Raw genomic sequence first — 21719 nt, forward strand, 5'->3', positions numbered from 1 at the left:
ACCTACATGTGACTTGAGTATATCGTAAATTTCGGTAGTTGACTCACACCCATTTCCGAGCTCCAAAACGGGCTCGAAGCTCGAGCTTTATTCCGATGCGGCTCTGCGGTCGACTGACACTCAAGGCTCGGGGTTACCGCGAAGGATGCAACCCAACACCAGCCAGGGTACCAATGAGAAGTCCCATTTGCCCAGAATCGTGATAGAAACGTGATAAGTTCACTTTTAGCCGGGTTCTTCATTATTAGTGCCATCTTGACGTCAGTGAATGGGGTTGGGGGCGAAACTTGAATAGTGTTGAGAATGATAGGTGAAAGCAAGGGAACCTCGAATGCCAATAGAATGAAGGCCTCGTGCTACACTGATTGAGAACATATGACTCAAGTAGAGTTTCGGGGTTAATAGCTATCTGTAAATAAGGTATATCCGGGCTCCAGTGTGTCTTTAATGAGTTACATCGGGCGACTCTGACAAGGGCTGTTGAAGACACGAGACTCGAGACGGGAGCTTTGAGGGCATGTAGCAGTGGCACATGGCAGATTCGGTTCACTATAGACTGCTTTTAGTCACTTCAGATCCTCCATTAGAAATAGGAAGTTAACTTGTGAGGCTCAAGTTGACCAAGCCCACGTACCCTGCTATCGCATGTTACCGATCGACAGTCAAAATAAGGTTGGATCCCTGGACCTGTGATGGCTAGCCAGCTAAAGTCAGTCTATCAAGAATTTCAACTGGGCTGGTATTTGCCAATGTGTACCTCTTATTTTTATTATGTACTTATTAGCTTAAGCCGTTTCACGTGGTAACAAATGCTAACATTTGACAGTATTTGATCATAAACCCAACGCCAACGTTATCCTAAGCGCCGTATATACTGTTGCAAATAGGGACAAAAAAGCACATAACTTTACAGCTCAAGCACAAGTCGCTAAACCTTGCTGGGCTTATAGCATTCAGCTATCATCTTCTTTCGACCAACTCTCCTGCTCTTGATACTAATAGCACCGCTCGCTTGAGATCTAACGCGATGTATTTCCTCGGGATCGTGATTCGTAGCACGAGCAATCTCACGGAGTTCACCAATCTTCCAGCCGCGCAGGAAGAAGAGGCACAGCCCTCCAGCGATATACATTACGCCGACAAAGATTTGGGCGCCGATGTACTTTCCGGTACCGGCAACAATCTGTAGAGCAATGGGTGTGCTGAACGTACAAGGCAAGCTGATGATGACCCAGGTCAAGTTGAGCGCAGCAGGAACATCAGCAAGGCCGACGACCTCGGCTGTGACTGGAGCCACTGTTGCCCAGTAGGTTCCGGCCATGCCACCTCCCACGATGGTGAAGAAGAGGAGAAGCCCATAAGACTTGGCGTTGATCCAGATAGCAAAGACGAGAATTGCAGCTAGCCAGGTTGTCCCGCAGGCCATGTTAATTCGCCCGGTGCGATCACTGAAATACCCGATGAAAGGGCGGCCGGCAGCCTGACCCAGATTGAAGATGGCGCTGACCATGGCTGCTTGAGAGGCATCGAGACCAATGAAGTTGGCGTAGTTTGCCAGACTGAAGATGAGAACCACATATCCCAACATACTGAACCACCCATAACCAAGAAGCAGGATAAACTCGGCACGTTTGAGAAGTCCGAGGTCAAAGGGTGCTTGACGAGAGCCAATGATCTTGTTGCGATCCTTGACTAGGATAGTGCAGATGATATTGACGACGAAGACAATAATGCCGAGTATTCTGTAAGCCCATGCGAGGCTGATGTTCCTGATGATAGCTCCAGCTGCCAAAGAGTATAACAAACCACCGAGACCCGAACCAGCTGCACTGATGCCGTTTGCGAGAGACCGACGAGTTGTGAACCATTGGGGAACGATACCAACGCTGGGAACAAAGAGCAAGCCCATTCCAAGACCAAAGCAAACACCCTGGGTGAGGAAGAGTTGATATATCTTGGTCGCAAAGCTAGCGCATATCAAGCTAGCGGTTTCCAAGACGATGCCCGCGAAGAGCGTAGGTTTCGTGCCGAATTCGCGAACGCAGAGTGTAGCAAGGGGTGAGACAAGCATGGCACAAGCGATACTTAATGATCCGACAAAAGCGTAGTGAAGAGATGTTGCTCCGGGGAATGTGTTGTTGGCAATGAAGTGGGCGAGAAAGACTCCGTAACTCGAGTTGAGACCCCATGTATGGGCGTTGATAGTCGCAACACAGGCACAGCAAACCCATCCATAGCCTCCATTGGGTGGAGGAGGCGGCACATCTGTCCTCGGGGGAAACATATCACCATTATCCTTCTCGTGGCTCGAAATCTGCCGTTGAACATCCTGGGCTGGAGCGATGACATCGCCTTCTTCGGTAGTGGTGGTGTCGAGACTCCTCCGAGCCGAACCCGTCTCCGGCTCCGGCTCCGGGGACCGGGAGGTCTTTTTCTCGTCGTTGTCTCCCATCGTTCAGGGCAACTGGGAGGAAAGACGAAAGGAAAAAAGATGGAGGAGTCATGATTTTAGTAAAAAAAAAAATGGACAAAAAGGGATCAAGTGCTTCTTAACTATGACCCCGGCTTAGAGGGACCTCTACATAGACTAGGGCATCTCCGACAACCGGAAATGGCGTCCGGGGATAAGACGGGTCCAGTTTTGATGCGTCTTGGCTTCGGTTGGCGGCGCAGAACCACGCGGGGCGCAAGCCATCTCTGTATGTCTCGCTAGGGTCTTGTTGTGCTGACGATGTTATAATTGGATGATGCATCTTGCAAACAGAGCCAAGATCCAATGGCTCTGTCAACTCACTGCACCGAGACGAGTCTCCCTTTAGCTTCCGTATACAGGCAACAGACGGTCATAACAATGAGACCACGGGGAATAAGATTTCGACCTGGGGATAAAGCGGGGGTGAACTTGTGAAGCATCCAATCCAATCTCAGCCGATCTGATCGGCTATCACCCGCATTCGCTCGCTCCCACTTCCGCCCGCCTTTTCCTTTCTTGTTGCCCTCCTTGTGACCTTTCGTGGGGTAATGCACATACATTATTTGACACCAAGACCCGGCATTTCATGTCGGTGAATAGCAAGTCTCGTCTTTCTGCTTATAAATGCAACATGGTTTGTCATAATATGTGTCAAATCACGGTGCCAAGCTTCAGCACTGTTAGTCTAATATGCCGAGGTTTACGGAGTTGCCCTTCCTGGACTGTTCAATGGGAATAACGCATTGTCATAGAAAGGGCGTTCATTTGTTATTCTGGTCCTGGCTAATGTTCTGATATGCAAGTCAGGTGAGCTAGACAGTGCAAAGAGAATATCCCCTGGCAAGTCGCTGTCTTTCTGCAGATAATTTCACAGGTCTGTCATTACATTCTTACCTAGGATATTACATGAAAGCTCAGGCTTCATTCTATGATTACTTTGAGCAAGTTAATCACAAATTAGGACCCTTCTTTCCATATTGTCCTTGAACTCCGAGGGGGAGCATGTTCCTCCTTTCGAATCTTGGTGCGAACAAACCTCACACAGGTCTCCCTACACCACTCTACATTCGTGACCGAACATTCAATGCTCCTGGATGATAGACTACTTATTTATGAACGAGTTACTTCCCTTTCAATGGACTGGGCATGTCAAAATTATGAGAAAGGTCAATGAACGGGTTAATTACAAACCTCCCAGCTTGGCATCAGCCCAAATGCTTGTTCATGATACAAACGGAGAAACAATCCACAAGATGATCAACTCAGCGTTCCCCATGAACACGGCTTTTCGACTGTTGCTGGGAATGAGGACGGGAAACGGTTGCACAAGGGCCTGTTCCAACTCAGAACAATCGTCCAAGACAGAATACGGTCCTCGTTATGAACAATTGGATTCTAAAATATATAATGCAAAGCCTCACCAAGCTTTGAAACGAGCCTAACTCCTCATTCAGCACGGATTCTTTGATCAAGCGCAGCCGATCAAGCACCACCTAGCCTACTCCTTCGGTTCGAAAAAGAGAAGAAACAACTTGCGCCACTCATAATGGGGTTCAATCTTCAAACCGCTGGCCCAGGGGCGATTGTCTCTATTGTCCTTCTCAGTATTATCATCGCCATCCGCATAGCCGGATTCGCCGTACTCCAGTACGGTCGTTGGAAGTATTTTCACTTCTACGGGCGCTTCAACGGGTCGAAGCAGATTTCGGTCATACTAACGATTCGCGATTCTAAAGACCCGAATCTGAAGGACTATATTCGGAGTATCCTCATTAACAAGCCCGAGTATCTCTACATTACCACTCCCAACCGAAAGGCTCAGCACCGGGTAGACGGTAAGTTGAAAGGCTTGAGGTTTGCGTTCTCTGATACAAAGATTAGTGTTGGTGCTGTCAACGAGCCGAATAGACGTCGCGAGATCGCGCATGCTTTGGCCTCAGTCGACACTCCGTTTACGGCTCTGACTGATCAGGGAGTTCACTGGCCTGAGGGGTTCCTCAAGTCCGCAATGCTCCCCTTTGCAAGTCATCGTGTTGGCTGCGTCACTGTTCCAATGGTGGCGCGTAAGCGAGATGGAATCTGGGGCTCATTCTCGACGTGTCTGATCTCCTGCTACTACAGCCTCTTGGCGGAGAGGAATAGGGCTCTCAACGCCCTCGATGGCTCTGTGGTTTTCCAAGGCTCGCCTATCTTGTTCCGCACCAAGTTGGTTGCCCAGCCGAGATTCAAGCAGCAGTTCGAGGTCGATCTGTGTTTGAACCGCCGGCATGGTGTCCATAAAGCAGATGAGTATCTCTTCTTCAATCGGTACTTCCTTCAGGAAGAGGCACCGCACGAAGAGCCTTATCTCGTTGTTTTTCAAGACATGCCGGAAGCTACCGTTCGTGTGGACCGAGGATCTATCGCCGAATTCATTCGTGAGTATCTGCAGATGACTCGAAATCTTTGGCGCCTGAGCCGTGTCATGATCCGTCGAAACGAGCGTATTCAATACCCCATTGCCTTTTCCCTGACGCATCTTGCCAGTTTTGTATCGTTTCCTCTGATGTACGAGATTCTCTTCATTCTTCTCGTACACTTCACGATGCATCTTGGAGACGACGAGTGGGTGGCTTGGGACATATTTGCATATTTATCAATGTCCTTCCTGACTGTTGTGGGGATCCGGATAATCAGACGTTTGGTTGCAGGTGGCGGCTACGGCTTTAGCAAAGGGACACCTATCTTGGCTGTTCTGGTAGGTTACCCAGTCTACTATATCCTTGGGATCCTCAGGCTTGTGGCATTGGCCACCGCATGGAAGGCTGATGTCGAACTAATGACTGAAGACGAAATGAAAGTGCGAGTGGGCAACCCCGAGGCTCCACGGTATTCTGTCCACGGCGCCGAGGAGGCTCGGGCAGAGATTGAAGAACCGCCGTGGATCTCAAACTGTATGGAGATGGAGAGACCCCGGCGTCCGCTTCGACCACTCCCCGACTTCCCTCTGTACGTCATTGCAGAATAGGTTACCCAAAGTCAAGGTGAGTAATGGCAAGTGTGCTAGAGTCTAGCTGTGGCATTGGGATGGGACGTGAAAGTTCATGTCGTCCTATCGAGAACTAGGTAGGTATTGTAATGGGAGAGAAAGTTATCATCGAGCTTGACTGAAATGAAATTAAAATATAAGTGTTTAGCTCTGTGCTAATAAAGTTGTATTCGAAAGCCCTTTGACTTGTGTGACTTGGTCGCTTGAATCCTCATTGGCATAGAAAACTGTGATATATAAAGATGATCAAATAAGAGTATAATAAAAAAGCCTGTCTTTCAAGTCGTAATAAACACGATATCTGCGTTCTGTCTCCCGATGTCACTCAAGGTCGGATGGTAGTGCACACGATTGCTTCAGCTTGGGAACGCCCCGACCACGCAGTTAATTAGCAACATCAAGTGGGGTTCAGACACAGTGGCAACTTTTGAAAATAGAGTTAAGATCTAGATCTCCAGGAAACATGTCTTCAGATTCAGTCTGGGGAATGTCTGTGGGGATACCCTCATGGGCCCGTCTGTGCTGTGTATGGGGATGAATCCCCAGCTATAGAAAGAGTGGTGTGATTGCGGAACCGAAGCGGCTGTTACATTATTGCAATTAGAAACCAGTCATCAGATTCTGGGATTCTCCAGTTTGTAGATCAAGACGGCAATGCTGTGAACAATTGGGAGTGTCAGGAGGGTACTAGGGTATAACAAACTCTCCAGTTACAATGGTCTACAAAAGGTAGTTCTTTAACATTAGTTACACAGAGTCGAATGTGGTAATGCTTTTGTCTACAAGCCGTCTTTAATAATAAGTGTATAGAGTCTTTGGAGTCTATCATAAGAGTGAGAGCTCACCCGTGTGAGATACAGCGTCACCATCCTGACTTGATCATAACTCTGTAGAGACCCTTCTTTTTGCAGGATCCTCAGACACTTGATGGTCTTCATGACCCATACGCCTAAGGGCTGTCCGTACCGGACGAAAGATTCCCATATGGCGACACCTTACCACCCACACCAGGGACAGCTTGGGCTAAGGCAGTAAGACCTATCATCGTTCCAATCGGGTAGATACTCCCCTATAACAGTCTGATGGATCTCTGTGTGCCATTCACAGCACTTTGTGACAATGTAAGCATCTCACAGAAATATGCATGAGTGATCTGTTTTGTGTTGAACATCGACTGGGGCTTACGCTTTTTATTGTGAGGCCTCACTCAACACGGTAACACCACCCATACAACAGCACCCATACCACATCATCGAGGAGTTGGCTGGGATGTTTCTTCGCTTTTGGCCTCGCACTTGCGAGATTGGCCTCCCCCGAGCCTGCCGGACAACCTCCTATCGCTTTGTCAGAGGCATCTTTTACCGACGTCAGAGAGTTGACATTATGGGAAACAGAACCGAGGTTATGGTGACCAGATAATGACTGTGCTATTCGATATCCTCGAGTCACGTTGCATCGTGGGAGTAAACATTCTCAGCAAATATCATCAACCGCCATCCGGAGGAAGGGAAGTTGCTCAAAAGGGAGTGAAAACTCTTTCATCTCGAGTCATTCTCCATCATGGAGTACAACACAACCGAGGATAACTAACATACGACACATCGCTTGTACAAGTATCCATTCATTGAATATCTGCCTGGCGTTCAAACTTCAGGGGTAGCAGTTACAGTGGAAACACAGAGGGATATTTAGCACCAATGACCACCAATACTCGACACTCAGCCTCTGGCTCAGGAGGGCATTGACGCATGCGACCCTCAGATTGGACACGGATGTTGAAATCCGATATGCGCTCAGGTGACTGTAACAAATCATGAGCGGCCGTAGTTGCCGTTCAAGACCCCTTTGAATGAGCGGCAGCAGATCAGATCCTTGTCTAGCTAGCTTGGCCTCTCGCGGCTCTTGAGGTCTTGGCTGGCGTAAATGTGGCCTGTGCGTGTTTGTGTCAGAGATTGATGAGCGATGAGAGCCAGGTTTATTGGTGTTGGAGAAGGGTGAGGCGGGAATAGGTGACTGATTGTGTCTGTCTGTGTTTTGCAGCAGAGTCTGTATCTTGGGTCTACACTTCGGATTCGCAATCTGTATTTGTCTAACAAAGGGTAGCAATGGTGACACTTCAGGGCAATAAAGATGGTTCCGGGTCTCGGACAGAGCGCCAAAGATGATATTTCCGCAGGCGGAATTTGGAGGTGGCGAGACGAGGCCAGAGGCAGTGGGAGACAGCGGATCCTCACTCATACGATCAAGGATGACAGTGGAAACGGGAAACCCGTCAGGTTATGATGATGGGAGGGGGCAAATTTTGGAGACTGTTTCTTTTTTTCTCCATTCTTGATCGGTGATGATTCTGCGGTGAAGGCAAAGCGAGATTGGAGTGATCGTCTACATAAAATGGAGAATATTTAGGGAGAGGCAGGTGATCAATAGGTACCTTATCGATGATACGGGGATAAGAGAAGACTGCTACTCCGTACACTTTGTTAGGAATTGGAGGAGGTTCAGCAGCCGTGGCGTCATCGCTTTCAGTTCCTGCACCAGTGACCACACTCAATCCCCTGAAGTGGCGTCCTCCACTTCACCAGGAAGATCCCTGCACCTGATTGCTTCTGGAAAAACTGCCTGAAGGTCTCTCTTTTGCAGCGGAAAGAGGCGTAAATTGAGTCATATATTCTTCAAAAACGGAATATGTCAGCACATCGCGACTCATAATACTCATCATCAGTGCCAATGGAAACTCTCTGTCCCTCTCTCTCACACAGTCGTACAGTCATACAGTAACCGAACGTCACTTCGGTTACTCCAAAAGAGCCGCCCAGCCAAACCCTGCAGCAAAGCGAAAGCGCTATCAGTACCCCTGAACAAAAAAAAAAACAGGAGGCTCAAAAAAACAATGGATTCTACTAATTTGGGCGCATCGATCATTCGATGTGATAACAGTATCCGTCTTGTAGCCGACTGACAACCGAGGATAAAGTTGCTAGCTAAGTTTCCTCATTAACCAGACATTCCCCTCTGAGGAATTAGACTCAGAGAGTAAACGGCCCTTTTCCTGGCCATCTCTCGTGTTCTTGTTGAGAAATGTTGTGTTCTTTCATCGGAGGATGAGCCCTTGAGAGATGACTGCCGACGATATTTAGCTTGGCTGGGCAACCCTTTATTAAGATTGGGGGTGCGTTCTGCTGTGTGCAAGCCATGCAGATGAGTTTGTGGTTGGGGTCTGGTCTGGTCTGGTCTGGCAGTTGAATTGAGTTGGAGTAGGGCGAGAGGAGGGCTCTTTTTCACGACGCATCGGGTCTTGGCTCATTAACTTGCTATTCCCGCCTGATCTCTCTCTTCTCCAAATTCCTTTCGCTGAGGAGAACCCTACCACTCAATTCCTCGCTCAGGCCCTTTTTTTGGAGAACAAGTGTAGACTTGGCAGTTGTCATAACGAAACGCTGCTGTATCCGTTTCTATGTCACGGTGATTTCATGATCGTAGTTCTCACTCTTGGCTCTTTGTTCATTCGAGCCGACGCTTCCTCTTTGCCTCTCCAGCTGCACAACTGCATAATGATCACTGTCCCTCTGCATAACCGAGAACTGCCTGCACCGTGCTCTGAATACTTGTACATACACGGATAAGTCGGCGTCAGATAAACTGGGTCTTTTGCCTCTCTTTCGCAAAATCAGTGACGAAAGTGATGCTGCTCAGGCCCACCTTCGGCCATCGTCCAGACGTTCTTCTCCTCATTGTTTATCTCGACGAGATTCTGGGGAAATAAATCGGGATCTTGGACCCCAGAGTCTGCCCCAGATTGTTTAATTCAAGTTTAAATCTCCAGATTCTTTCGTGGTGTTGTTGTCTTTTTCTCGTTCAAGACTTTTGGGCTGTTAGTTGGTGATGCTGTCATGGGCGTGCACCAGCTTGATCAACTCACACCCCTGCTAGATTTCTCCAATTCTTAATGAGCATACCCCCTCACATCCCACGCCTTGGCCTCTTTTTCCCTCTGTTGTATCTCGGACGCAGCCGTCGGAGGGGGAAAAAACATCAGCCTCCTTGGCTATGTGTGTCTAAAGTGTGTGTACCCCTGCCACTAAGCGTCAATATTGCCGACCCTCCCACTTGAACAAGACTTTGTATCATGGTCTCTCAACTAAATTCTTTAGCAAAATCACCACGTGCTCCAAAAAGCTAATTTCTTGGGAAATATGGACCTGGCAGCGAGATCTTTGCTGGTTTGTAAGGCAGATCACCAGTGCTATGTGGGCGCTAGGTGGACTTTGCGCGTGTCTCTCCACGTTTTCACCGTGAGGCGGCGACTTGGTTGATCGCCCTGACTTTTGAGCGTAATGAGCTTTAGGGTCTTTACTTTAATATTGAGGTTGTTTCGAAGAGATTGGGGATTCGGGAGGAGAGTCTCCGGCTATAATGGTTGGTGTTTTAATTGTCTAACAGACGGTTTGCAGTGAAGACTCCGATCGATGTTTGCTAGTAACCGATATCAACGTTGAAGCTTGGTTAGTTTATTAGCCCAGGGTAGTTACGAAAAGAGATAGACATGTAATCGTGTATAGCTCAGGTCAGAGAGTTCACGATCATGGTGATTGATCGACTGATGATCTTCAGCTTCAACTTCATCCACACGATCTTCTTGAACCTCTGCCGACATCAACTCCCGAGCCTCTCTTGTTACCTGCAATCTTTAGTCAAACAAACTCCGTATTTCTCTCACAAATCATCTTCTCCGCAAAGTCGAGGGATAACCCCAGCATCACCGGATCTCAGATGCATGTACCTTGTACTAGGGCCAACATGCTGCATATCATGCTCTGTAATCCGCAATACGCGTCTGTTCACACGCTGAAACGTCTGGAAGTCAAAGACCGACGGCATCTTTTCCCGATTACTCTTTGGCCGTGCGAGCAGATCATCCAGTTTTCTCCTCATGTCTTCCCCACAATGTGATTGTGTTCCCCGCGGGTTGTGATGTTCTCCGGGTTGTTGGGGTTTGGGTTTGGGTATTTTTGAGGTTGATGAGGGTCCTTTGTTATATGAACAGCCAATTGGAGCCCTCAAAGGGTGATTTCTCCTTTCTTTGTAGTGTTTTCGTTTGGCTTTACCGGAAATATATGATTTTGTTGTCAGGAGAGGAAGATGTCATGAGGTGGACAATCCGGGCCGTTAAGCCTTGCCATGTCACCCTCATGGCCTTGCAGTCACCACCACGATAATAAATGTGTTCTTATTCAGCATTCATCGTCTATCTATTTGATACTAACTAAACATATTCGTCATCTTTTGCCCAATTGATACACCTGACGTGCCCCCCCAAAATCTGCAGCTGTTGTTGATCTTGTACCCCCAATCTAGACCCTTTCGACCCAAAAAAAACCGACCCTGGTCACGGTCAGACAGACTAGAGAGAGCATTTTCTTTCTCCACGCCCACGCCCTCGTCGTCGTCGGGGCACTCCACCGTCACTCCACCTACGTACCCATATCACTCCACAGCACGTTCTCTGCTCTGCCTCCCCGTCTTCAGAACCTAATTTGATATCCATTCTCTCTTCAATTCCCGTGTTGAGTCTCTTGCCCTGGTCTAGTCCGTCCTGCTTTATAAATCTGTCTTGTCTCCCGTTGCCACTTTCGATCTCGTTATTTTTCTTGCTATTCACCTCATCTCATCTCACGCTTGGTCCTCTGTAGACCGTCATACTATTTCTTGTCGATACATCACTTATAGAACATCATCACTTGGACTTCAGTAGTCCATATCAACACACACCACAATGGCTCAACCAATGCCCGATTACCAACAACCACTCTCCAACGAGTCTCCTCACGACTCTGACAAGACTCTGGAGCGTCAGACAACTGCTGCTCATCAACAAGCTCATCCTCATCTTTATCCCCATCCCTCAAATATCCATCCCGCTTTCGGTGGTGCCCTGCAGCCAGGTCTCTGGAAGCCTGTTGAGCACCGCAAGTTCGCCAACCCGGCTCCTCTAGGACTGTGCGCTTTCGCTCTCACAACCTTTGTCCTATCATGCATCAACATGCACGTCCGTGGTGAATCTTCACCTGCTATTGCTATTCCTGTGGCCTTTGGCTATGGTGGTCTTGTTCAGCTATGCGCTGGCATGTGGTATGTTGCACTTTCCACTCAACTTATACACGTTATCTAACATCTACACAGGGAAATGGCTGTTGGAAACACATTCGGTGCTACCGCCCTATCATCATATGGAGGCTTCTGGATCGCCTATGGTCTTCTCTTGACACCAACATGGAACGTCCTCGGCGCCGATGGTCCTTACGAGGGTGATACTGGTTCGGTCATGGGCTTCTTCCTTACCGGCTGGTGGATCTTCACAACACTTCTCCTCATCTGCACCCTCAAGTCCACCCTCGCCTTCTTCTCTCTCTTCTTCTTCCTCGACATCTGCTTCCTCTTGCTTGCATGCGAGAACTATGCCCACGACTTGGGCAACCACAGCGCTCAGCTTGCCCTCCAAAAGGCAGCTGGATTGTTTGGATTCTTGGCTGCGTTCATGGCTTGGTACAATGCCCTCGCCGGTCTCCAAGACAGCAGGTATTTTTCACCACTTCACCTACAAAAGTATATATCCGCTAACAATCCATCAGCAACTCCTTCTTCCAGGTTCCCGTCATCCACTTCCCCTGGTCCGACGAGGGCCGGGCACACCGTCACCACAAGGCCGAGCAAAACCTTGCTTAGACGTGCATCGATGAAGTTTTTCTGCATTTTACGCGTTACGACTTGGATTCTTATAAAATGGGGTGTATACGTTCTAAATTCAGGCGAACATGTGGTCTGAGTCCGCTGCATTGAAGGAGTTTTAAAAGGTCATTCGCTGTACCGGCCAGCGATCGTTGGCTTTTGCATTCACAACCGCCGCTGAAGCATCGCGGCTCATTAGATGGTGGTTAGCATGTCATATAATAGGCTTGGTACTGTACATATGGGAAAATGAGGAACCTCATGATCAAAGTCTCAAAGTTGATTGGGTACACCTGCAAATCGATTCACTGATGCTACTCTGTACAATATTCCAAGATCAATACAGGCATTGGAGCGGATAAACGCCTATGCCAGCTTCTCCAAAAAATTCCTGGATGACAGACTATGCGTTATGAGGCGCACTAGAGGGCCACAGTCACAATCGTCATTTGGATCATGGTTCCTGCAGGTTCATCGTGCAGGCCGATGTTGGTGTTGACGCCAATGCCGAGCTCACGCCACTTGATGACAGCCACAAGGCACGACGGGCTACCGCATTCATTTGAGGCAAATCCTCCACCGATATGCTTTCTTTGTAATAGATCTTCTTTAACGCGATACGGAAAGTATCGTTGCATCGGTATTTCATCATCCCGTCATCCCGAAGGTGGGGCCGCCCAGCTCCGGAAAACCGGGACCGGCCGATCGGGACCACGACTGATAATCGGGAAAAAGCAAGAGCAATTATCAATCTTGAATCTGCTAATCTCTTAAACCTATTCACGTCTGCCGAGATCTTCGGCATATTACGACCACATCATGCGTCGTAACATCTTCAAACCCCTTTTTCCTTCTAGACCGGAGAAGCTTCATTCTCACGCATCGTACGATGCAACAGAATCACCTGATGGGCCGTGAGCCACGACCACAACAGTCCACCATGATCCAACACCTCACGCTGAGCAATCACAACCATCATTACAGCTGCAACCAACTCACTCTGTTGTATTGTATTGTATTGTATGTATAAATCGCCGATACCGCCCATGAGTGCCGCCCCCGCAATAATAGCCTAATGCCTCGCATCCTTCGCTGGACCATGAGCAGGCCGCAGATCCTGTTCCTTTCATGCATTGGCTTCGCAGTCGCACTTACTGCTATGCTCTACGGAAACATCATTAAACCTTCGACTGTAACTTCTGTTTTCTCAAAGACCATGTCCACGCGTCCCGTCGTCGTCGTTGGCTCCGGCCTCGCCGGTTTATCAGCATCGTATGAGGCTCTTCAGCGCGGGGCTCCATCGGTTCATCTTCTTGATCGCGCGCCTAAGCCTGGTGGTAACAGCATCAAGGCTTCGTCTGGTATCAACGGTGCGGGCACCAAGTATCAGCGCGCTGCTGGCGTGGAGAGCGATACACTTTTCTACAGCGACTCTGTCAAATCGGCTGGGGCACGGTTCCATCTCACCCAGCCTCCTGTCGATCGTGAGGCTCTCATCACAAAACTTACTACCGAATCAGCAGCTGCAGTCAACTGGCTTGTTGATGAGATTGGTGTAGATCTCAGCGTCGTGGCACCCCTAGGAGGCCACAGCGTTGCTCGCACTCACCGCGGCGCTGGAAAGACACCGCCCGGAGCCGCCATCATTATCACTTTACTCAGCAAACTCAAAGAGAATGAAAAGTTCTCTATTACCAACCTTGCTGAAGTCAAGGCACTACTTAAGGAGGGAAACACCGTCAAGGGTGTCGAGTACGAATTTGAAGGGAAGAAGCATAACCTAGAGGGATCAGTCTTGTTCGCCAGTGGTGGTTTCGCTGGAGATGCTACAGGTCTTCTGGCACGTTATCGCCCTGACCTCAAGGGGATCCCTTCGACAAACGAGGAGAGACCGGGATCTCACGATATTCTCACCGCCGTGGGAGCTGAACTATTAGATATGGACAGCGTGCAAATTCATCCAACAGGTTTCGTTGATCCTGCGACGCCCAACTCCATGCTCAAGTTTCTCGCGGCCGAGATGCTCCGTGGTGAAGGCGGTATTCTCCTTTCACCTGACGGTTCTCGCTTCGTTAACGAGATGGATACTCGTGAGCATGTCAGCAATGCTATTATGAAGCTACCAACTGCCACCCATGGCGACGATGTTATCAAGCAATGGGATATCACTATTCTTCTTGACCCCGGTGCCTCTGCTGCATCAGCCAACCACATTAGCTTCTATGAATGGAAAGGCCTTCTCAAGAAGGTCAAGGTGCGCGATCTCAAGCCCGCTCAGATAGCCGCTGTGGATAAATATGCCGAGGCTGTCGCTGAGGGCACAGACGACGAGTTCGGCCGTAAGCAGCGAGGGCGCTGGACACTCAAGGCTGGAGAGGGAAATCGGGATGAGGATATCTATATCGGCCGAGTAACGCCCATCACACATTTCACTATGGGAGGAGTCGCCATTGATGAGAAGGCCCGTGTATTGACGAAGAATGGTGATAAGCTTGAGCCTATTCCTGGCCTCTTTGCTGCCGGTGAGATTACAGGAGGTATTCATGGAGATAATCGCCTGGGAGGGTCTTCTCTGCTGGAGTGTGTTGTGTATGGAAGGACGGCTGGTGCTGGGGTTGTTGGCCCGGATCAGTGAGATGGCCACTAGTTGTCTTGCCTATTCAACTCACAGATGTGAGGTGCGATTAAATTTGAAGCTTATTATAGGATAACCAAGTTGGTTTTTTCGTTTTATGTCAGTCCTTACGTGAGTGCTCGCATTATGAACCGTGATATTGTGCGTGTTTCAGTATGTAGAGATTTGCAATCATGCAATGAGAACCTGGAATGGCTTAATTGTAACACCACGACCTATCACAGGCCCTACTGGGATTGTATGCAGGCAGTTGTCCACCAACAATGTCCCAACAGCCCTCACCGCAGCAATTCCTGTCTTCATTATCTCCCACTATAAAATAAACTGTTCGCTGAGAAGATACCGTACCTAGACATGTATGAAGGCCAAGAAGAGGACGGCAACCTTGTATGGGCCAAGAACGATGAAGATTCAGAGGCAGCCTCACATCCTGGATCCAGACACACTCGACTCCATTCTAGGGAACATCTGGACAAAAGTAGCCAACTGCTTGCTGAAATTGTCTCAGCTGACTTTCCCGAGGATCAGATCTTTACTTCAGGCTAGCAAAGACAAGTACGAAGTGGCCGGTCGTCCAGTCACTCTCAACATGACCGAAATGGTTCGACTCGCACACATACCACGAATTATCTTGCCTTTAGAGAGCCAGGATTACAAAGTTGCGGATGAATGGTATACTGTCCTGGCGTAGATGCTTGTTGCACAACTCGTATTGCAGCATCACGACCTCGTTACTTCTGAAGACGACTGCCGGAAAAAATATGTATCGCCTCAAATATCTCGCGGACTGGCCACACATGGCCAGTTGCCGAGCTTCGTGTTTTCTGAAGATACTTGGTCATCAGTCATATCGGATTTTGCCAGAAACACTATCACCGTGCCCTTCTAACTTTGGCCCGTTCTTGCTATGAGGCGATGACTTTCGCGCAGTAACATCCTGTTCAATGACTCGGATCAGATAGCTGCTCTAATTGACTAGGAGTATACATGCGCTGGGCTAGTGCAATTTATTCTCGACCCGCCATGGTGGTTGCTGCTTGAGACGGCAGACATTTGGTCACCGGATCTCGAGTCCCAGAGGCGAATTTATGAGTCTCGTTTAGGCATTTAGCTTTCTGGCTATGGAGAAAGCAGAAGCCAGCATGTATAAATCAGCCTATAACACTTTCCCTGTGCCCTTGTCTACGTATATGCGCGAAAGTTGGTAAACAGGACCTGTCTTTCTAAGCTATGCGGCTCGTAAGAGCGGGGCATTTGACTCTATATACTGGAACTTTTTAGATGAGAGGTTCTTTTGTGATTGAGATCCTGGGGTGGTGAAAGGCGATCTCTGTAAGACACGGATTGACTTGTTGATTGATGGTGAGAGAGCTGCCATGGAGTCCTTTGTACAGAGGAAGATGGCTGAGGGCAAGGAAAGGCGTATCGTCGAATGGGATGAGACTGAGGCAAAGAAGCGGTTTTCCGAGCTCCTGTTAAACTAGTTGACACACATTACAAGTCCATAAAGCTCACCGCTGGTAAAGGAACCATCCTTAGAGTGCGATAAGATCTAGAATAAAAGCATACTAAGTCTGTCATAAACTATCCTAAGATCTCTTAGTATTGTCTAAGCTTGTTCTAGGGCTTTCACCCTAAGTATCTTGCCCTTGGCCTTCGCCTTTGTGTTTACGGTGGATTTGATAGAACTCCATAGCGGAAACAGATGGAGCGAAGTCAGCGATGTTTCACAATACAAAAGGTTCTTACAGATAGCCTCCATTTAAAGCTTGCTCTAATACATCTTAACCCAGTTATCACACCCTTGGTCCTATCGACACTCTTTGTCAATCATGGCTCTTAGATACAAAGATCTTTCACATATGTCATTACTCCAACTTGAGAGGGTTCGCCTTGAAGAACTCCTCAGGAGTGACAAGCTTGCCTCTCGCCCTCTCAGCAGCCCAAGCAACTGACTTCTCTCCATCAGCACCATAGTATCCAAACTCCTGGCCAGCTTTGAAGGCTTGCACGTAGACATCCTTGAGGATGGGTAGCTTCTCGGCAAACTCCTCAGAGGAGATTTGCTTGTAAGTGATCTCCTTGCCGGTAACCCTGCTCTCAATAGCGACAAGTTCCTCTAGGCTGTAGAAGCCAGCAGCTGCGTGAAAGCCTACGCCTTCATACTTTTCAGGCTCGGCCAGAATTGCACCAACGAAACTGCCGCAGTTACTGCCGTTGTCGATCCATGGGATGCGAGTCTCGGGAGTGAATGGGAGAGAGACAGCCCATTTGCTGTTTTCATCCTTTTGAGGAGCCCAGAGAGGAACTTGGATGATATTCTCGAGGAAGAATCCAAGACGGACAAAGGCATTCTTGACGGGAAGTGTACGAATGTACTTCTCACCCTCGGCCTTAGCATCGAAGGGATGATTGGCGGTGTACTTCCCGCCAGAGACATCTGTAGTGCTGGGAAGGCTGCTGAAGATGATGTACTCAATGCCAGCTTCAACAGCTGCATCAGCTGTCTTCTTGATGACTTCAAACTCAGGCTTCAGATCAGTAGCAGTCCAAGCAGGAGTTGTCATGAAGAAGAGAGTGTGTGCTCCCTTCAGGGCAACCTTAATAGAGCGAGGGTCATCTAAATCACCCTGTGCGACTTCAACACCCCGCTCTTTGAGCTTTTTGGAGTTCTCAGAGTTGGCATCGCGGGTGATGGCTCGGATCTTGTATTGCTTTGATAGCTCTGGGTCGTTGAGGACGAAGTTTATGACAGCACCGCCTTGTTTGCCAGTGGCGCCTATGACAGCGAGAGTCTTTGACATTTTGGAGTTCTGGTAATTGATCTTTAATTATGGTGAATGCATAAGCAGTGAGATTGGAAGTGATTGTGAGGATGAAGTCTGAGCTGGCGCTTCAGCCGTCTTATATCTTGCCAACGCCTGAGAGGCGGATCAATTGCACCACATCAAGTCAAAGTCCGCATATTGCGAAACTAATGGTTATCATCCTATCAAAGTCCGCATCTTATCCTCCGAATTGAATCCTACAGAGAAATCTTCCGGTCTTTGCCAAGTTTTCCGCTGGCAAACACGCGAAAACAAGGGATCTTTAGGGAATCTACAGGGCTTAGCGCACTTTTCCAGTGACTAATCTCACTTCAGCAGCGTTAATCAACGTTACTTGATGTCGCTTTTGCGCCAATGAATTCATCCGAATAGCACTAAGCAATGCGGCTTCGCTGGAAAGATGCTCCGAGTCAATTGATCAGCCCCCAAGACCAAAGATAGACTCCGAATCATGAGACAAACATAAGCTGGGTACAGAATTTATCCCAAGTAAGGTCTAGGGCGTCCTAAAATTTTAGAAATGATACATCATTACTCTAAATTATCCTAAAGTTAGAAGCACTTTTACTACTCAAGATAACGCAAATGGTTCATCCTATATCTCAAGTCACCTACTTTTATTTCATCCAAACATGTATGCATTTGTGGTTGAGCAATATTTCCCACCAAAAGCTAACATAAAAACGAGTATTAGGGTAGTTGAATGCCCAGTCAAACTTTTCTTTCCCAAAAACTCCCATCATGAATCTTGAATATGTCTTCCAAGCTCAGCAAAGTCCCCAACATCCTCACCCGTAAGATCCCAGTCCGGGTTATTATACATAGAATAGCAATGCTTATAAAAGTCATCATGCGGGATATCCCCCATCATCATCTCCTGCTGCGAGCCTCCCTCTACGACTTCAGGCATAGGAACCCAGAGGTTAGAGAAGTTGTCCCATAAGTCTGTGTCGAGAGGCATGAAATCTTCTGGCGATGTTTGGCTTTGGTCTCCTGTGATGAGCTCGCCTCGGTGAAGATCACCGAAACCAGAGGGTGTTGCGCCGTTGGTTTGTGTGACACCATTGGCGTTTTGGCCTTCGCCAGGTGGTCCTTGGGGAGATACGTTGACCACTTGTAGTGACTCAATCTTTTGTGCCATTACCTTCCATAGTCTCTTGACCTCTTGCAATCTCTCGCGAGCATACGTGTTTCCATGGTCAGCAAGATGCTGTATTTCTTCCAATGCCTGCGTCAAACCGGGCTTGGGGTTGATTTTCATGCTTTCTTCACAGACTGAATCCAGGATCGCAGCGAGAATCATGATGAACGCAGCTGAGAAGGAGGCTTCGAAGTCGTAAAAGCCAAAGATTGCTTAATCCATGTTAGTAAAACAATACCAAAAGTCCAAGGTCAACTTACCTATCATGTTGCGTTTTCTGAGCGTGGCAACAACCTTGAGTTGCCGCCTTGCAGCCTCAGCACAAGTCCTTGATAGTCTCCCGAGAGGTGAAGCATGTAGCTGTTCTCCTGTAAGGCCATTTCCGCTAAGAATGAGTTTCGCGGCATGTAACATGAGCGGTCGAATCGTAAGAATGGTTGCCTATTAATAGTCAGTAAAGTTGTTCTTCCTCTCCGCTAACTTGCTTACCTGGAAGAGCATCAGATGCAACGAAGCAGTCGTTCTTAAAGACTGGTCCCGGCCCAAGTTGTACACATCTGTAACTGCATCTGAAGGTATTTCTTGGGAGATCTGGTATAAGGATTTGACGATATCTTGAACGTGAGGAATAAAGGTAGATTCGGACTCGTCTTCAGGATTATAGAGCACTAATCAAGTGTCAGTCATAATGCAGCAAATCCTTACAAATTCATGTAGACCTACCAGCCAAGATACGACCTGTGGCTCGGGCGATCCTGATGTTTGTGCACATCGGTCCAACAGGTGGGAAGCCAGGAGAGTCGGTAGGAAGAGGGATGTTGATTGCCTCATCACCGATGCTTGGAGGGTTGCCTGTCGCTGCAGCCAGACGCCTAATTGCACAGATTCATTAGCACATCATTCCAGAAGTACATGTTTTAATCACTTGCCGCTCTTGCATGTAAATAGTCCACCACAGACGATTCATATGAACTCTTTCAGACTGCATCAAGTGTCGAGTTCCACATACTCTGTGATACTTCTGCGAGATTGCCAAGCGCATGGCGGTGCTAATCTAAGGGCAAAATCAGCCATTGTTCCACAGTTGACCATGAGACAACTTACATAGAGATATGCCTCTTCCTTACGATTCATGTTGCCGAGATAGATGGCAAAGAGAGCAAAAATCTCAATACCAAGCTTTCCATTGAATCGCAAGTCTGACAACGTTGGAACATTTCTATGGGCATACTCAAAGAGTCTAACCCCAGAAAAGTCGTCATTCCCCTCGGGGTTGGCGTCGAACAGTGTTCCAATAGCAATCATAAGAATCATCTCGAGAACCCACAGAGACTCCATCTGAGCAGGATCATCACGGCTCTGGTAGAAAGCCCACATTTTATCAGAAAACTCACGAGCATCAATATGATGCTGTGACTGACCAATATAGAACAAAGCTGTATCTAACAACCGTTGAGCCTCATCTCTTGGGGGCAACTTTGGAAAGTCACTGCTTGAGAGACGCCATGGATGGCTGATAACTTCATGACGTAAGTTTGCCTCAGGACTGATCCAGGGTTTTGAAGTTGGCTCTGACTCGGGACGAGATGAGCCGAGTAAGTCTTGAACTCGGGAGCCAAAGGTATGACTAGAGCTGAGGGAAGAGCCAGCAAGAATAGCTGAATTATAAGCATGTGGCATAGGGCTTAGAGGGAAATTAACTTACTAGCAGCTGGTGATGCTTGAGTGCCATCATAAGGAGGATATTTATGTTGAGCTAGGGGTGCGGAGAAACTTGTCGAAGGGCGGATGAAGCTTGAGGATCTTGATCTAACATGAAGAGGGTCTTGAGGGGAAGAGTGAGATGTTTGTGGGTTAGAATTAGAGTCTCTCCTTTGACCGTTCTGTGTAGCAGAAACTGGGGGTTCTTGGGCTTATCAGTATAGGTCGAATGATAATAGTATAAGAGAAGAGCCATACCAGATGCCCTCGGAGGTAGAGTTGAAGGCAATCCATCATAGCCATCTCTTTCATATCTAGCTAACTTGCTCTCAAGTTCTTCAATACGGCTGACAAGTGACAAATGTTAGCTATCAGTCCTAATTGGGTTACGGAAGAACTTACTTGGCCATATACATGCGCTTGTGACCATGCTCAGGAACCCTGCAGTCAAGCCCACGCTTGGTGCAGTACTGACAAGGAGTAGTCCCCGAACACCGAACCTTTTTCTTCCTACATGTAAGACACCTACGAAGCTGTAAGTCACCAAAGCAAAACAAAAATAGTGGAGAACAAGATGTCGACATACGCCAATGATGCTTTGCGTGCATCTTTTCCCCCATCGGAGGGCGCCGGACGCTTCCGAGCCATCGAGGCAGTCGAGTCGTCGGCCACGAGGGTCATTGAGAGTTTCTAGAAACGAGATGGTATGATTCTAGAGATAAGAAGCTTATGGAAGACTTGACCGAGAGTCTGGGACTGAAAGGGCTGAAAGTCCGAGGACGCGGGGACTTGAGCGTTGTTATTCTCTCGGGAGGGTTCCGGACTTTGAGCGTAAAAACTTCTCCACACGATGATCCGATCACGTGAGGGATCGAAACCCCATAATCCCCATGGAGTATGGAGACGGGCCAGCTTCCGGCTTGAGATATAATGGTGGTCCACTAGAAAAGTCCAGTGGAAAAGATAAGCTGGAGATTTTGGGTGGGAGCACGGCTTCGAGGCCGATGGACCAAGCCAGAAGTTTCCCGGAGAACCCTTAAGTCTGATGTAGTAACTATCGATACGGGGAGTCACCACAGAATCTTGTGAAAAGAACAGGTTCAAGTTTGGTTTATGCAGTCTCCAAGCAATGCGATCCATCGCTGTGGCCAATATGGCCAAGCAAGATGGTCTAAGTCGTGAGTCAA

At 48.2% G+C, this 21719-nt stretch overlaps 8 protein-coding genes across 8 annotated transcripts; 5 read left to right on the plus strand and 3 right to left on the minus strand.

Annotated features, from left to right (window-relative positions):
• Window positions 1-670: 670 nt before the first annotated feature.
• Window positions 671-2526, minus strand: FVEG_03922 (hypothetical protein). The gene is made up of 2 exons (XM_018891590.1): window positions 758-2526; window positions 671-696 (listed from the first exon to the last, which is right to left on the minus strand). The coding sequence occupies exon 1, from the start codon at window positions 2450-2452 to the stop codon at window positions 929-931; it is 1524 nt and encodes a 507-aa protein (XP_018748134.1). The 5' UTR covers window positions 2453-2526; the 3' UTR covers window positions 671-696; window positions 758-928.
• Window positions 2527-4019: 1493 nt separating this feature from the next.
• Window positions 4020-5480, plus strand: FVEG_03921 (hypothetical protein; the record flags this gene model as incomplete). The annotated part of the gene is made up of 1 exon (XM_018891589.1): window positions 4020-5480. The coding sequence occupies one exon, from the start codon at window positions 4020-4022 to the stop codon at window positions 5478-5480; it is 1461 nt and encodes a 486-aa protein (XP_018748133.1).
• Window positions 5481-11274: 5794 nt separating this feature from the next.
• Window positions 11275-12224, plus strand: FVEG_03920 (hypothetical protein; the record flags this gene model as incomplete). Its single annotated transcript, XM_018891588.1, has 3 exons — window positions 11275-11630; window positions 11682-12077; window positions 12131-12224. 3 exons carry the CDS (start codon window positions 11275-11277, stop codon window positions 12222-12224), a joined length of 846 nt encoding a protein of 281 aa, XP_018748132.1.
• A 1078-nt stretch (window positions 12225-13302) lies between these two features.
• On the plus strand, window positions 13303-14862 carry FVEG_03919 (aromatic-L-amino-acid decarboxylase; the record flags this gene model as incomplete). The annotated part of the gene is made up of 1 exon (XM_018891587.1): window positions 13303-14862. The coding sequence occupies one exon, from the start codon at window positions 13303-13305 to the stop codon at window positions 14860-14862; it is 1560 nt and encodes a 519-aa protein (XP_018748131.1).
• A 274-nt stretch (window positions 14863-15136) lies between these two features.
• FVEG_15366 (hypothetical protein) lies at window positions 15137-15589 on the plus strand. Its single transcript, XM_018904492.1, has one exon. It carries the CDS (start codon window positions 15221-15223, stop codon window positions 15551-15553), a length of 333 nt encoding a protein of 110 aa, XP_018748130.1. The 5' UTR covers window positions 15137-15220; the 3' UTR covers window positions 15554-15589.
• Window positions 15590-16238: 649 nt separating this feature from the next.
• On the plus strand, window positions 16239-16346 carry FVEG_03918 (hypothetical protein; the record flags this gene model as incomplete). The annotated part of the gene is made up of 1 exon (XM_018891586.1): window positions 16239-16346. The coding sequence occupies one exon, from the start codon at window positions 16239-16241 to the stop codon at window positions 16344-16346; it is 108 nt and encodes a 35-aa protein (XP_018748129.1).
• A 384-nt stretch (window positions 16347-16730) lies between these two features.
• FVEG_03917 (hypothetical protein) lies at window positions 16731-17666 on the minus strand (the record flags this gene model as incomplete). Its single annotated transcript, XM_018891585.1, has 1 exon — window positions 16731-17666. The coding sequence occupies one exon, from the start codon at window positions 17664-17666 to the stop codon at window positions 16731-16733; it is 936 nt and encodes a 311-aa protein (XP_018748128.1).
• A 508-nt stretch (window positions 17667-18174) lies between these two features.
• On the minus strand, window positions 18175-21402 carry FVEG_03916 (hypothetical protein). The gene is made up of 10 exons (XM_018891584.1): window positions 21119-21402; window positions 20935-21057; window positions 20791-20879; window positions 20537-20737; window positions 19936-20489; window positions 19761-19885; window positions 19555-19703; window positions 19321-19499; window positions 19092-19272; window positions 18175-19043 (listed from the first exon to the last, which is right to left on the minus strand). Exons 1-10 carry the CDS (start codon window positions 21211-21213, stop codon window positions 18430-18432), a joined length of 2310 nt encoding a protein of 769 aa, XP_018748127.1. The 5' UTR covers window positions 21214-21402; the 3' UTR covers window positions 18175-18429.
• Window positions 21403-21719: the final 317 nt, after the last annotated feature.

The sequence above is a fragment of the Fusarium verticillioides genome, chromosome 2, assembly GCF_000149555.1.
Source record: "Fusarium verticillioides 7600 chromosome 2, whole genome shotgun sequence".
NCBI classification, from domain to species: Eukaryota; Fungi; Ascomycota; class Sordariomycetes; order Hypocreales; family Nectriaceae; genus Fusarium; species Fusarium verticillioides.